The following is a 16,802-nucleotide window of genomic DNA, read 5'->3' on the forward strand; positions in this document are numbered from 1 at the left end:
GCCGGACCGTGGCTATGTAATGCTTTATATGTTAAAAGGAGGATTTTGAAATCTGCTCTAAACTTATCCGGGAGCCAGTGTAAGGATTTAAGAACTGGAGTTATGTGTTTGCGTTTTCTTGTTCTTGTAATAATTCTTGCAGCAGCATTTTGGATTAACAGGAGGCTGTAAAAAAACAGTTTGAACAGCCAGTGAACACCGCATTGCAGTAGTCAATCCTACTAGAAATAAATGCATGAATTAATTTCTCAGAATCTTGTTTATTTAGGAAGCGCCTTAATTTCCCAACATTTTTAAGATTTGGACAACTTTGTAATATGACATGCTAGAGTCAAAGATAACTCCTAGATTTCAAGCTGATTCAGTAAAATTAATGGTGATTCCAACTGAGTTAAATGATGACAGAATATTGCTGTGATCAGCGTCATTCCCTCCTACAATTAACATCTCTGTTTTATGTGTATTGTAACCCACTTCCAGGCTCCCGGGGTGCTGGAGCCTATCCCAGCAGATCTCTGGCTTTTAAATCACGTAGACGTTTAAACTTTTAAAGACAGACATACATGACTGTTATTTATTTATTTTTTCTTTTATTGCAACCTCAAACCCTCTGTAATTAGATGCAGTCTTTTGTTAAGTCATGACGAACAAATTTGTATTGTAACCTGAGGAGTTGCAGCGAGCCTTGGGGAGGGGTGGGGGCTCGGGGGTACGTGCAGGCGATGACAACGGCCTCTTGAGGCACCCATGTGTTAATTTACACATCTACGAATGAGTCGGTCCGGTGTCCCTTTTGACATCAGTCCCAGGGGAGGAGAGAGAGAGAGAGAGAGAGAGAGAGAGAGAGAGAGAGAGAGAGAGAGAGAGAGAGAGAATCTCCCCCAAAAAACTTGCAGAGCTGCGCACTAACTTTTCACTCGCTGCAAAGAAGAAGGGAGGCAAAGACGCTCTAAGCTCTCACAAACTGTCTGCACTTTCTTTTCGGGAATGACTCGGTAAACCGCTGGGACTTTGTCATTGAACCGTTCATTCAGCTTGAAGGAGCACAGCCGTTTGTTGGAAGATGGATCGATGGAAAGGATGTGAAGTGGTTCCCTTTTGGAAACGACTCCCCGTGCTGTTCCTTACCATTACCGCACTTCATTCTAGCACTACGACAACTAGAGCCGGTAAATCCCTGCTTTTTAATAATCATTCTGTTCCTCCCGTGCACCATGTGCTTGCTTTGCTGTGAAATTGTAATCTCAGATGTGCCGATGCACGACCGGGCAGTACTCCTAGAAACGTAATCGCACTTTACACCTCAAAATGTATCCGTTCAGTTTTCAAACACACATCCAGAATCGAAGGGAATGCGGCATTGCATTGCATAAACTCGGACTGCTGGGCACTTGTCTTGAACTAAAGCATCCGGATGGGCAATAACGTGTATTCCTAGCAGTAATAACATTATATACTTTGATGCAAATTAATTGTCTAATTTCTGAATTTGCTGTACCTTCAAATCATTTTCGCGGTGCGCTGGAAAACGCAACCAGTCGTAGTTGAGCGGCATCGTCATTGGCTCGCGAAAGTCTGCTTGAAATCCGCTGGAGTAATTCATCGGTTGAAAAATGGTTTCTTAATTAGAGTACAGGAATTTCTTTTTATTGTCTTTAAATCGCAATTAAAAACAAGTAGGGAAACTGGAAGGAGGTTTCTTATAGAGAAACGACTTTTGAGGGAATTGTGTTTTAAACAGAAATGCGCGGGGGCGGCGGGTAGCGCAGCTGACGGCGCACTCTTATCAGCCACTGTGCACTTGGCATGTTCTCTCCGTGTGGCAGTTTTTTTTTTTTTTTTCTTTCATTGACTACTACAAATTTCTTTCAACATAAAAAATACGACTGGCTGGTAACTGCAGAGTGAAAATCGGCCCAGTATCAAGGTGCCCAGTGCAGCTAAAGGCTGCCTGCCAGAGTTAGTTCAGCATTGTGCTTAGCGCTTCAGATAAGATGAGGGGACCATCGGCCTGTAAATGAATAACCTGATTATAAAATAGATATATATTAGCATTGCATACTAATGTTATTTAATGTTATTTAAACTGTTCACTAATGTTATTTAAACTTCATAAAGTATTAGGGTTCTATCTATCTATCTATCTATCTATCTATCTATCTATCTATCTATCTATCTATCTATCTATCTATCTATCTATCTATCTATCTATTATATAGTGACCAAATACTGTTTGAAGTTTAAATATTTGTGAGCAAAGCAAATAATAGTAATAATAACAACCAACGTTTCTCATAAAATAAATAGTCACAAGAAAACAAAAACAGGCAGATTTATTCGTTTATATTTATGTCCCAATGCATTAAGTATTACTTACAATCGTTCTTTTCTTTAGCTTATTACTATTCAAATGAATGTGTGTTTTGTCATATTAGTCAGTAATCCTTGAAAATATATATTTTTTCGCATTTTTTCCCAGAGACACACGTATTGCCCAGCTTTACTTATTTTATTCTTTTTGCTTATTTGTACTTTTCTCGAGTATCTTTCATAGCCCGATCTACTATTCGTAAAACTCCTTTTAAATTCGGTTACTTTTTGGAGTGGTTGCTTTTGGAGTGGAGTAATTTGCGGCTAAATGACATACCATAACTTTGTCTAAATGTGTTCCTTTTGTTTTGTTTGACTTATGTATGAACAGCTGTGAGACGAGACAAAGAATTCTCTTGCAGCAGGTTGCACAAAACATCGTGTGAAGCGGCCGGCTGCACGTTGACTTTACGGGGCGTCTTCTCATTTCACTGCGCTCGCTCGCTCGCTCTCTCTCTCTCTCTCTCTCTCTCTCTCTGTCTCTCGACGCAGACACTCCGTGCTTTTCAAAAAGCCGACACGACACAAGGTTATTCTAAATAAATGAGTTCAATGAATATAATATACATATAAATATGATTATAATCAATACTTATAATTTTCAATTTAAGAGTAACCTTGGATGATTAGACCTGAACGCACACACTTGAGTGGATTGGTGGGCCTGCCTTTGCAGGTTCTCATCCATAACCTCCAGAGGATTAACAAAGTATGCAGATAATGTGTGGGTGAATTCAGACGACTGGACAGAAGCGCAACACAATATTTAGAATGAAAGAAACCGACAAACATTACCTATCAAATAAATCATTTCAAGTAACACCTGTAACGGGTTCAAGCCTTGACGATCATGAATTAGATTGATATGATAGGATAAAAAATGATATGGGGAGAGAAAAAGGAGAGTATATCAGTTTGAGGACATTTAAGGAGTTTACACTCATACATTCCAATCCTTTTGCCCATATGCGGGTATTTTGAACATCAGCCTTAGGAGAAAAATAAAACACGCCACTGGGGCTGGCATGAGAGCTTTCTTTAAAACCCATTGATATGAATTTAAAAACCGTTTACGTCTGCTGTCTGCTGTAGAATGAGATGTTAATTAGCGAGAAAACACCTGCATCTTGGCAAAGAACGCGGCCGAACGGCAAACAAGTCCAATTATTGTTTTTTTCTATTTGTAATTATTGGTTGAACGAATACGAAGTGTTGATGGTCTACTATGCACTCTATTTTCTCTTTAAGTTCGCGTCTGTTTACCATACACATAAATAAATACAAGGTTAGAAATGAAGTATACTGTACTGGCTAACAAAGTAACGCCTGAAAAATACAACCTCAGCTTTCAGAGATGAAAAGAGTGACTGAAACATCTGTGACGCGGCCTTCTTAAGGAAAAATACGTAAAGTGGAATGTTCAAACCACTTTAAATTGCTCACTTTACTAATTTGTCTTTGTAATTAAATCAGTGATAGAAACTGCTACAATTAAGCAGAAATAAATCAGGGGCTGGTGTTGAAAGTCTTTGTGCTAAGAAAGCTGAGCGCCTGAGGACTTCAAGACGGCGACTGCAAGTCAGTGCACAGTCTACGGGCTGGAGAGGACAAGAGAGGACCTGCCCAGCCCGTGTCTATCTATCTATCTATCTATCTATCTATCTATCTATCTATCTATCTATCTATCTTATAGTGCCTTTCATATCTATCTATCTATCTATCTATCTATCTATCTATCTATCTATCTATCTATCTATCTATCTATCTATCTATCTATCTATATACACTATCTATCTATCTATCTATCTATCTATCTATCTATCTATCTATCTATCTATCTATCTATCTATCTATCTATCTATCTATCTATCTATCTATCTATCGAAATGTTTAATCTTGCTTACTGTATCTATCTATCTATCTATCTATCTATCTATCTATCTATCTATCTATCTATCTATCTATCTATCTATCTATCTATTGTTTAATCTTGCTTACTACTATCTATCTATCTATCATCTATCTATCTATCTATCTATCTATCTATCTATCTATCTATCTATCTTACATAATGCCTGTCGTATTAATCCATGTCCATTACGCACATTCCATTTTATTAGAATTAGAGGACAGGTGACCCCTTCAGTTACCAAAATGGTGCCCTTCAGTGTCCAAAGGGAGCATTCAGTATTATTAGATTTTAAGGACGGGGTCTGTCTGGTTCACGGACCCCTTGAGTTACTAATATGAATCCTCTTATTATCTACAGCACGGCAGTTCATTAATGAACCAACTTGAGTTTCATAAATGGTGCTCCTCTGTGCCCATGGTGCATGTTCTGTATTCCTTTTAGGCTTCTATGCAGTTAGTCCCCACTGGGATGTCTGGAGTGTGCACCCCAAAATGACAGTCCTCATTTTCTATAACACACATTCAGTTTTATTAGACTTCGAGGACAGGGTGGGTGTCTGAATCATACACCCCTTGAATTACGTTAATGGCATCCCTCTGTGCCTATAGCATGGCAGTTGATCGCAGAGCACACACCCCTTAACTTTCATAAATGCGTCCCTTGGTGTCCATAACTCGCATTCCATATTATTAGACTTCAAGGAGGATGTCTGTCCAGATCTCGTACCCCTTGAGTTACCAAAATGGCGTCCCTTGGTGCCCAACGCACAATGGGCAATTCTGTGTGCGGCGCTTGACTTTCATAAATGTGTCCATAGCACAAATTCAGTATTCTTGTTTGACTTCTGGGTGGTGTCCCCCTCAGTTTCTGGAATGTATGCCCCATAAGTTACCAAAATGGCACCCCTCGGTGTCCATAATGTGCGTTCAAGACTTTAGATACAGAGGGGTTGGCCAAATCAGGCACCCCTTGAGTGACCAAATTGGTGCCTCTTGGTGTCTATAGCACATGCCGTTTAAGTTTAATAAATGGCACCCCCTGGGATGACGATGCCCTTGGTGACCACCTAATGGATCGACCAGCTGCACTGTGACTTTTTCGCCAAGGTTTTCCTCCCATGTTGACCCTATGAACCTCTGAACATTACCAAAACCATGTTTGTTAGGTTGCTAGGTGGTTCTAAAATGTCACCTTGAATGTGAGTGGGCCACGTGATGGACGAGCACCTTATTCAAGATTGCTTCCTGGCTTGCTCCTGATGTTACTGAGATGGCTCCCTGAGACTTTCAACTGGATTAAGTGGAGATTTAAGAATGTTACATTATGTAATATAATAAAAAAAATAACCCCTTAACTCTTCCTAAGGTCAAGTGCCTTTGGGAATAGATGGAGAGGTTGATAAATTACATGATAACGCTGAGTTTCTACTCCACCTCATATCTCCCTCCTGAGTACACTAATAACATCTCCAGCGTTTACACCCTCAGGGTCTTTGCGTTATGTTCACCAGCCGTCAGATAAGCCGCTGAGCCGCACATTGTTATGTGGACTGAAGCTAGCAAGAACACGTCTGATTATTACATGGATTAGTGGAATCCGTGAAAAGGCTTGGCTTGTAGCACAGTATGGAGAGGGGTGGGCGAGCTTCAGATGGAGGGGCTTTTTATTGTGCGGATTTAATATGGAAGATAAGTCTAAAAATACATAAAGGGTGAGAGGAGAGAGCCTAACTAATAAAACTGCTTTATGTGATCTTAAGGCAGTGGTCTTCATCAATCAATCAATCAATCAATCAATCAATCAATCAATCAATCAATCAATCAATCAATCAATCAGACTTGAATGAATAGTTTAGAAGAATAGTATACATGAACATGGAGGAGAGGTGCATGTCAACAGAAGGGTGAGGTTACATATTTCCCTCACTCCCTTAATCCATCCATTCATTTTCCAAACGTGATTCATCAGTTGTGACCATCAGGGAGCATTTCAGCACCCCCAAACACCCTACACAGCGGCACTGACACAAGTTCTGGTGTAAAACAAAAGGTTTCAATCATGTGAAGCTCTTTCTCAAAGAAGCGTTTCCCACACCACAAACTATACTCTGTCACTCTGCCCTCCTTCTTTCTCTGTTCTTCACTCCTCTGCTTTTTCAGGAAACCTTTGCCTTCTTCCTCCTGACTCTGGTTCACTGTACTGAAGCTGGCTGCTCCTTTTATATAAAATGTGTGAGCACTTCCTTCTGGTGTGCTGAGAGCGTGGCATGGGAGCACTTCTGGGTGAGGCTGAACCCCCACAAAGTAGGGCTCGCTAATCCCCTCAGTGCCCCCTGGCAGTCCACTTGGAACCCAACAGGCCTGACACACAGAACTACAAGTCCCATGATGCACTGTGGGTATCCATAAGGGTACCATAAGCCAGGTAGGCTGCCACCTAGTTTGTGGGGGGATGATAATGACCGGAATATACTGCCTTCCCCTCTTCGTTCCAGTGTATTGGCATCCCAGCTGGGTAAGGATCCTCTGGCTGGCATGTCATTACCTGTGTGTCATCTCTCACAGAGTTTAAGAGTCACAGAGAGCTGCAACCTAACCTGGCATCGTTATTAGATTGTAAATCAGAGCCCAGCTGCTAGTCAGCCTTAACTGCACATGAATCTTCAGGAGAAAACTCTGATAGATCTTTATAAAGATTTTGCAATAGACAGGGAGTTGGGATCTTGAGACGGATGAGGACTTACGTGGTCATTCCATTGGGGACACAGCAGCAGTGCCACCTGATCCGTGCAGTGCCTATAAAGAGTATTCACCCCTTTGGAGTTTTCCACATTTTATTCTTATACAACATTGAATCAAAGGAGATTTAATTTGGCCTTTTTGAGACAGCAAAAGGTCTCTGTAACGTCAAAGTGAAAACAGATCTGGTCTGAATCAATTACAAATATAAAGCAGAAAATAACTGATCACCTGAGTACTCAGCTCTTTCAGTCCACTGCTTAGTTAGATGCACCTTTGGCAGCCATGACACGATGTGTGCTCAAGCCTCTCACTCTCTTTATCAGCCCTCTACACTGCCTTTTTTTACCATTCTCCTTTTCAAAACTTCTGAGCCTTGGTCAAATGTCACGTTGATCACAAGTGAGACGCCTTTTTCAACTGGACTGAAGTCTCCAGGACATTCACATTGCTCCTGCTAGCTTATCTGGTCGGAAAACTAATCTTCTCCCAAGGTTGCAGGTTTCTTGTTGACTCCATCAGGTTTTGCTTCAGGATTTCTCCGCCTTTTGCTGAATTCATTTTCCCCGCACAAGCCTTCCAGAGCCTGCTGCAGAAAGTCATCCCCATGGCCTGAGGCTCTCACCACCACAATTCATGGTGTGTTTTTGGAATATTCAAACCTGAAGTTTAGACTGATGGCCAAAAAGCTCAATTTTTGGACTCATCAAACCATAAAGCCTCCTTATTGCTGACTCCAAAGTCTCCCAGGTGCCTTCTGGGAAGCTCTAGCTCAGATATCCTCTCTGTGTTTTTTTTCCTGTTCCACTCCTGTTACATAACAGTGAATGAGTAACAGAAGCATCTTTGCAGCACCTAAACTGAAGTGGTACCTCGGACTCTGACTCGGCCACTCCAGGACGTTCACATTGTTACTCTACGTCCATGTCTGTGGTGCTTTGGCTTTATGCAAGGGGTCTTTCTGGAAAACAAATCTTCTGCCAAGGTGCTGTTCTCTTGCAGACTCCTTCAGGCTTTCCACATTCATTTTACACTTGCAAGCCTTCCAGGGCCTGCTGCAGAAAGGCATCCCCTCGGCCAGATGACGGCCCACCACTGTGCTTCACGGCGAGGGTGGTGGCTACATCGGTGACAATTCAGGGGTGTCACATTAAAGGGGGTGAACAGTTTATGGAATCAGTTATTTTGTGTTTTATATTTCCATTAATTTAGACCCCTTAGCAGAGATCCGTTTTTACTTTGACATCAATCAGTGTCAGGAACGCCCAATGAAATTCACTTTCATTCTAAGCTGTATAACAAAAAAAAAGGGAAAATTTCTAAGGGGGTGAATACCTTTTTTTTTTATAAAAACTGTAGATATTGTAGATATTATATATTGTAGATACTGCAGAGGGTGCAGACTTATAAATATCTGGGAGTGCAGCTGGATGACAAATTGGACTGGACTGCCAATACTGATGCTCTATGTAAGAAAGCTCAGAGCAGACTTTACTTTCTGAGAAGGTTGGCATCCTTCAACATCTGCAGTAAGATGCTGCAGATGTTCTACCAGACGGTTGTGGCGAGTGCCCTCTTCTACGCGGTGGTGTGCTGGGGTGGCAGCATAAAGATGAAAGACGCCTCACGCCTGGACAAACTTGTTAAGAAGGCAGGCTCCATTGTAGGATTAGAGTTGGACAGTTTAACATCTGTGGCAGAGCGACGGGCGCTGAGCAGACTCCTGTCAATCATGAAGAATCCACTGCATCCACTGAACAGTGTCATCTCCAGACAGAGGAGTAGCTTCAGTGACAGACTTTTGTCACCGTCCTGCTCCACTGACAGACTGAGGAGATCGTTCCTCCCCTACACTATGCGACTCTTCAATTCCACCCGGGGGAGTAAATGCGAACATTAATTTTATTTTAATTCTTTTCATTTTTATTACTATTTAATTTAATATTGTTTCTTTGTATCAGTATACTGCTGCTGGATTTTGTGAATTTCCCTTGGGATTAATAAATCTATCTATCTATCTATCTATCTATCTATCTATCTATCTATCTATCTATCTATCTATCTATCTATCTATCTATCTATCTATCTATCTATCTATCTATCTATCTATCTATCTATTTATGAAAGGCACTAGGTCTCACCAGTTGGCTGCACTTGGGTCCTAATTTGGGATCCTGAGGTGGTTTGTCATGTGATGGGTGCACCAATGCTCTGTATCAGCGTATTAATTCATCCATCCATCCATTTCCCAACCCATTGAATCCGAACACAGGGTCATGGGAGCCAATGTCAGCCAACACAGGGCGCAAGGCAGGAACCAATCCCAGGCAGGGCGCCTACCCACCACAGGACACAAACACCCACACCCACTGGGGGACAATTTTGAATTGCCAATCCACCTAACCTGCATGTCTTTGGACTGTGGGAGGAAACCCACGCAGACAACATGCAAACTCCACACAGGGAGGACCCGGGAAGCGACCCTGGTCTCCTAACTGCGAGGCAGCAGTGCTACCACTGCGCTACTGTGCCACCCATCAGCATATTAACATAATTGTAAATGGATAAGAAGACAGACAGACAGTTTGCTCCACTGGCTCATGTTAGAAGGTCTTGATGACCACAGGGAGGCCACGAAAAAAGCAAGAAGAGAATTCCAGATGCTAGAACAGGGCTTACCATGTTACCCTTGCTGTACGTCACCTGAAATTGTAAGCTCCAGAACACACTCCATGACCACCCTTCGAGTATCAAGAATGGAGACAGAATTCAATTCACCGGAATTCAAGTCAAGAGTGGTGCCAGAGAGACATCCCTGTAGAGGAAAATACAGCCCTGAAGAGAAGAACAGAGATAAGGCCCAAGGAACCATCCTAAGTTTTTACTTTCTCGTATACGGAGTATAGAAAGAGTATTGTCATCGTCCAAAAATTCGATGCTGAGATTTTGATGAATCTCGACGTTTTAGACCTCTCTGAGTCCAATTTACTTTCTTGTAGGAAAAGTATTGTAATCGTCAAAAACTTTCAATGTCGAGATTTGATTAATCTTGACGTTTTAGACCTCCCTGACTTTCTCATATACGAAGTATAGGAATAGCATTGTAATCGTCCAAAAATTCGATGTCGAGATTTTGATGAATCTCGACGTTTTAGACCTTCCCAAGTCCAATTTACTTTCTTGTAGGGAAAGTATTGCAATCGCCAAAAACTTAGACCTCCCTGACTTTCTCGTATACGAAGTATAGGGAAAGTATTGTAACTGTCCAAAAGTATGATGTCGAGATTTTAAAGAATCTTGACGTTTTAGACCTTCCTGACTTTCTTGTATATGAAGTATAGGGAAAGTATTGTAATCGCCAAAAACTTAGACCTCCCTGACTTTCTCGTATACGAAGTATAGGGAAAGTATCGTAATCATCCAAAAATTTGATGTCGAGATTTTGATGAATTTTGATGTTGTAGACCTCCCTGAGTCCGAAAATACCATTTTTGGAATTATGCCTGTGTGTCTGTCTGTCTGTGTGTGTAAACACGATAACCTGAGTATTCTTTCACTTAGGTCAACCAAATTTTGCATACAAGTATTCGGTACAAAACGTAGATTTCTATCAACTTTTGAGCTATTTCCGCTAACCAGAAGTGGTACTTTACCTTTTATTCATGCAGCTGCAGATTCCGATTTATTCAACTTTACTTTTATAATAATTGTTCAATATATTATTAATTTGATTTGTTCTTGATTATTCTTTAATGTACATAATATAAAAATATCATCAACATCTTGCGGTTTACTCCTCAAATATCCATCCCCATATCTGAGTGTACGAGATAGTCGAGGGGAGACCACTCCCGATTTTTTTATTGTGGAGTCACATCTCTTCATCTATCCAGAGCCTCCTAGTGGCAGCTTGTATCTCTCATGTCTGTTATCATCAATTGATGGCTATTTATGGAGCCTGTTATCGATCTAAATAAATGAAGGTTCTTTCCGGAACCTTCTTGTGGATGGCTCTTCTGGTAACCAAAAACAGTTCCCTCACTCTGAAGGATCACTCTTGCACCTTCCTGCGTAAAAGTGCACGACACCTCCATTGGTAAGAACAATGGACTTTATTCTCTCCACACCAGCACTGCATCAAGATGTTCATTAACTACATGAGCTGGTCCTTCTGTTGTGGTTGTGAGAAAGTCGAGGGGTGAAACCGAATACAACACGGCATTTTATTATTCTTAAACACGTAGGCAGGCATGTGCAGCTGAATAAACTGAAGTACTGAGTCCTGGAGGGGAGAGAATGGTTTGTGTCTCACCGAGCTCGTTTGTTATCGTGTTTTCCATCCGATTTATCTTCATTGTATAATTCCATTCAGATGTCTGTTTTGTTTAATTTATTACAAACTCGGAGCCAAGAACTGTGTTTTACAAGGCTTTATTCATTTGGCTCATTTTTAACATTTTTTCAGAAATAAATACTTATTAAAGATCTGGCGCGGCTCTCCATTTCCCTTGTTCTGCTGTGCAGACGCTGGGCTCCTTACGTGACATTCACAGCAGCAGGCGGCTCGTGGTTGTTTACCACCACCGTCCCATAATTAGCTCAACGGAGATCAGCAGTTTGATATTTCACTTGACTGCACTCCAAATGCACCTCATAACGCATCGTAAGGGGAAGGTCAGTATGTTGCTATGACACACTTAATTAATTCATTCTTATAGGATCAAATATGTTGTCTTTTATATTTTGTCAAACAAGAGAAGGGTAAAAGCATTGAGTTGGGATACCAGGGTGCCAATTAACTGCAGAAACACAACTTTGGGATGTGGGAGGAAGCCTAACTACTTTGAGAAACCATGAAAACTGGAACAACGGTGGCCGCTCCTGGAGGTCAGGCATGTCCTTTTGTCAAGGCTGGACCACCATCCCTTGTTCCACCACGAACGTCTCTTAGCAGTTTGCTTTTTAATATTAAACTGGATATTAGAAATCTTATTGGGGGGAAATCAGCTTTAAACCTGTGGGTCCACATCTTTGGTCTTGCAATTAACGGCATGTGTTAGAATGCCGCTGCAGATGATTCAGAATTCAACCAGCTGAGGTGGGCATATGTTCACTCTTCTTCTCAGATCTCTGTAGTAGCACACATTGAGTTAAGATCGGATCAGAATATTCGATAGTGCGGTGGGCTGGCGCCCTGCCCGGGGTTTGTTTCCTGCCTTGCGCCCTGTGTTGGCTGGGATTGGCTAGTAGACCCCCGTGACCCTGTAATTAGGATATAGCAGGTTGGATAATGGATGGATGGATAGCTAGATTGATATTCGATAGTTCACCTGAGGAACTTCTTAATGTACGGGCATAATGGGCACTGGAAGGGGGCCCACAATGTTTCTGATGTCTATGTATGTCTCTGTTTTGCTATCAAAACAGGGGCCCCAATGCATTACTTTGCCCGGGGGCCTATGATGCTGGTAAGACGGCACTGGGTGATCACCTATATATATATGGGGACACTTGTGAAGTCCTGTGGTCCTTCTCACCCGCTCAGGTCTGCTGAAGAACAGTGTCTGGTGATGCCATCTCTACATGGCATCAAATCTCAATCCGGACTCTGTTCACGTGTAACTCCTAGCTGTTGGAACGTGCTGCTCTCCTGCTTTTGAACTTCTGACTTCCTCAATGTGTTTAAGAGGCTATTGAAGACTGTTCTTGTTTGACGAATGTCTCTTAGGTCCTGGTAACCTTAGATGTTTGATTAGTTTTGATTTTGCTGTGAGTTCTTCACTTGTCAATTTGAAACTTTGTCCTGCACCCCTTGTTCCTAAACAGTCCTCCCGACTGATGATTACTCCATTATGCTGACCTCAAAGAGAAAACACAAAAGAAGCTAATTAAGGGTCTGGGGCACCCATAAGGAAAACTTGTATATTGAAGGGAGAGCAAAAAGCGTAAAAGAAAATGTGTGGTAAGGTGCTTACACAGAGACTAGTCCTGTGTGGAGATCAAGTCTGCTCCACGATGGCAGTGACTTCGGCTAAGGTGTTTTTTGGGAGGAAGAGGAGGAAGTGACATCACGGATGATGGCGCGTCAGTCTTCATTTCTACAGAGGAGAATGAAGAAGGGGTACCATTATTGCACAATGCCCTCAGGTGGTCCGGGGTAGTATCGTCATCAACTAAGCCCGTAAGATGTTCCCCGAGCGCACGCGTGTGATAATAAAGGTGAATGCAAATGTAACTGTCCAGACATTTCACACTATCGTTGTCGGACAATGGTATTAATTTCAAAAAAGATGTGTAGAGTTGTTGACATGAAGGCATTTGTCAAAATAAGCACAGCATTTTAGAGCTCGGCATCCACTAGGAAGGTGGTCTTTCGGGATGTAATTGTGTGTCTTTATGAGTGCTGAAATTCTGAGTTGGGGTGACTGTCTGGCCACGAGGCTGTCAATTCATTGCTGTCCATCATCACACCTGTCCTAATTGTGTCATTAGTGGCACGCCTAGGCACACTTTCGCTCCACAATTGGAAATCCAGGTGTTCTCAGTGAGAGTTTAAACCCTCCATAATGAACCATAACATTAGGACTCCAATATCTCATTGCCTGATGGAGCCATCTTTTACATTGTGACATGCCTGGCTGCTCCCTGGAGAGCTATGGGGAGTGGGGAGCCTGGGAGAAAACCCATCTTATGTGGGCTCAGGGAATGGCGAGAGCTGAGGGATACAAACTAGAACAATTAAGAAAACGTTTAGGCCAGAGGAGTGACAGTGACAGGCCAAGAACAACAGGCCTAAAATGAACTTGCTTTATTGCTTTGGAGATGTCCCCATAAACCCACATAACAGGCGGTGGGTGGTACAGTAGTGGTAATAGCATGGCATTAGGCATAAACACCGGTCGGCACCTGTGGACTCACCTAGAAAAGCAGCTCCTGATGTCACAATTCTGATGATTTTTCCAGCAATTTTCAGTCGTAGTCTTCGTTTATGGTATCGTAGCGTGTTGGTGGTGTGCCCCCGTGAAGGCCAGTCGCATAGTCTGACACATGCAGTGACTCACACCAACTAGTCTGCCACATGCCCTGACAAAATCAAACAGGTTAAACTTTGTCTGTAGTCATGGAGGCGGCTCTGTGTGCATGACAGCTGCCAACCAATGACTGCTCATCTGATCGTACGATGCAAATGAAGAATGAGGGGCTTCACAAACACAAGAGAGGCTGACGTTTTGTGTTTTATGTACCATGATCGAATGGATAAAATGGATGAGATTGCAGCTGAACTCGCTGTACTTGTTGACCCTTCATACATTGCTGGCCCCGTCAGGCAGCACATTAATGTCCAGCGATTATTAGTCATGTAAATTGATGTGGTCCAATGACAAGATCTGCAATTCCAGTCAAAAAGACCTGACGTACCCAATGACTAGAGGTTGTCTGGAACTGTAATGCATATAAATGCAGCAATGAGGAATAAGGGACGTGGGTATCGAAACAGAAGAGAGGCTCGTCTCTGTGACTTCTCGTGTTTTATGTACTATGATAGAATGGAAAAAAGGGATGAGGTTGCAACTGTTGATCCTTCATACATTGCTGGCTCCATCAGATAGCATATTATTGGTTGCCCCAAAAAGGGTGACACGGACTGCACTGGAAGGTTGGCACATAGTCATTAAATCTGACATATCCAGTGACTGGTAGTCATGTAAATTGATGTGGCCCAATGACAAGACCAGCAACTTCAGTCAAAAAATATGACATACCCAATGACTAGAAGTCCTCTGGAACTGGAATGATAATGCATATAATGTAGCGATGAGGAATAAGGGACTTCACAAACATAAGAGAGGCTCGTTTCTCTAACGTCTCGTGTTTTATGTACCATGACAGAATAAATAAAAGGGATGGGAGTGCAGCTGAACTCGCCGTACTTGTTGACCCTTCATACACTGCAGACCTCATCAGGTAGCACATTAATGTCCAATGATTGATAGTCATGTAAACTGATGTGGTCCAACGACAAGACCAGCAACTTTAGTCAAATGGTATCACATACCCAATGACTAGAAGTCATCTGGAATTTGAACTATAATGCATATAATGCAGCGATGAGGAATGAGGGACATGGGTGTCGAAACAGAAGAGAGGCTTGTCTCTTTGACTTCTTGTGTTTTATGTACCACGATAGAATGGATAAAAGGGGATGAAATTTCAGCTGTTGACCCTCCATACATTGCTAGTCCCTTCAGGTTGCCCCAAAAAGGGGTGACTCGGACTGCGCTAGAAGGTCGGCACATAGTCATTAAATATGCCACATCCAGTGATTGATAGTCGTGTAAATTGACGTGGCCCCATGACAAGACCAGCATCTTCAGTCAAAACGTCTGACATACCCAATGACTACAAGTCCTCTGGAATTTGAACTATAATGCATATACTGCAGCGATGAGGAATGAGGGACATGGGTGTCGAAGCAGAAGAGAGGCTCATCTCTCTGACGTCTTGTGTTTTATGTACCACATTAGAATGGATAAAAGGGATGAGATTGCAGCTGAACTCGCCATACTTGTTGACCCTTCATACACTGCAGACCCCATCAGGCAGAACATTAATGTCCAATGATTGATTGTCATGTAAATTGACATTGTCAAATGATGAGATCAGCAGCTTCAGTCAAAAATTCTGACATACCCAATGACTAGAAGTCATCTGGAATTAGAACTGTAATGCATATGATACAGCGATGACGAATGAGGGACATGGGTGTCGAAACAGAAGAGAGGCTTGTCTCTTTGACTTCTCATGTTTTATGTACCACGATAGAATGGATAAAAGGGGATGAGATTTCAGCTGTTGACCCTCCATACATTGCTGGCCCCATCAGGTTGCCCCAAAAAGGGGTGACTCGGACTGCGCTGGAAGGTCAGCACACAGTCATTAAATTGGAAATCACATCCAGTGATTGATAGTCATGTAAATTGATGTGGTCCAACGACAAGACCAGCAACTTTAGTCAAATGGTCTGACATGCCCAACATCATACCCAATGACTAGAAGGTCTTCCTGATATCCACATGCCTGAAGCTCAGCATATCACTTAATGCCTATTAAAAAAAAAAATGTTGAACGTAAGTTGGACGAATCAAACTAGTGGCTGACTACTCGGACTCAAATGATATGTTGAGCTGAGCTGACTGGATCTCAAAGCTCTCTGGTTGTCCATCAGTGAAGTTTTTATGGTGGCTCACTGCAGAGTAACTTCTACAGGATGGTACGTGATGACCTCTTGCTTTCACATTGTGGCTCACATGTCATTCTGTATCTCCAAGGTGGTTTGCTTTGGTGGGCTGTGGTGTGACATCTTCTCTCATTTAGTCTGCCTGGCCATTCTGTCTGTCAGACAGGAACTTCTGTGTGTGTGTATGTGTGTGTGAGTTTGAAGAGCTTTCATTTGTTTCTTATATAAAATATTATATGTATATACACACACATATAGTATATACAGTCAGGTCCATAATCATTTGGACGCTGACACAATTTTCATCATTTTGGCTCTGTACGCCACCACAGCAGATTTGAAATAAAATGATCATTATGTGATTGAAGTGTAGTATTGTATTGTGTAGACTTTCATTTTTAATTTAAGGGGTTTAACAAAAATTTTGTATGAGCTGTTTAGGACAGACAGCCATTATTATACCTGGTCCCCCATTTTTAGGGTCTCAAAAGTATTTGGACATTTGACTGACCAGCTGTTCCATAGCCAGATGTCAGCAGGTCCC

The 16,802-nt window shown here is 42.1% G+C and overlaps 1 protein-coding gene across 5 annotated transcripts in view; it reads left to right on the top strand.

The window, feature by feature from the left end:
• Positions 1-884: 884 nt before the first annotated feature.
• The window catches only part of col5a3a (collagen, type V, alpha 3a), a 292,461-nt gene continuing 276,543 nt past the window's right edge, over positions 885-16,802 (top strand). For 3 of the 5 annotated variants that reach the window (XM_039772887.1, XM_039772888.1, XM_039772889.1), the window contains exon 1: positions 885-1,169. In XM_039772887.1, coding sequence (XP_039628821.1) covers positions 1,064-1,169 — 106 coding nt within the window. In that variant the 5' untranslated portion in view covers positions 885-1,063. The remainder of the gene's footprint in view (positions 1,170-16,802) is intronic. The other 2 variants (XM_039772890.1, XM_039772891.1) reach the window with 1 other exon arrangement.

This window comes from Polypterus senegalus, chromosome 12, assembly GCF_016835505.1.
Source record: "Polypterus senegalus isolate Bchr_013 chromosome 12, ASM1683550v1, whole genome shotgun sequence".
In the NCBI taxonomy this organism is placed as follows: domain Eukaryota; kingdom Metazoa; phylum Chordata; class Cladistia; order Polypteriformes; family Polypteridae; genus Polypterus; species Polypterus senegalus.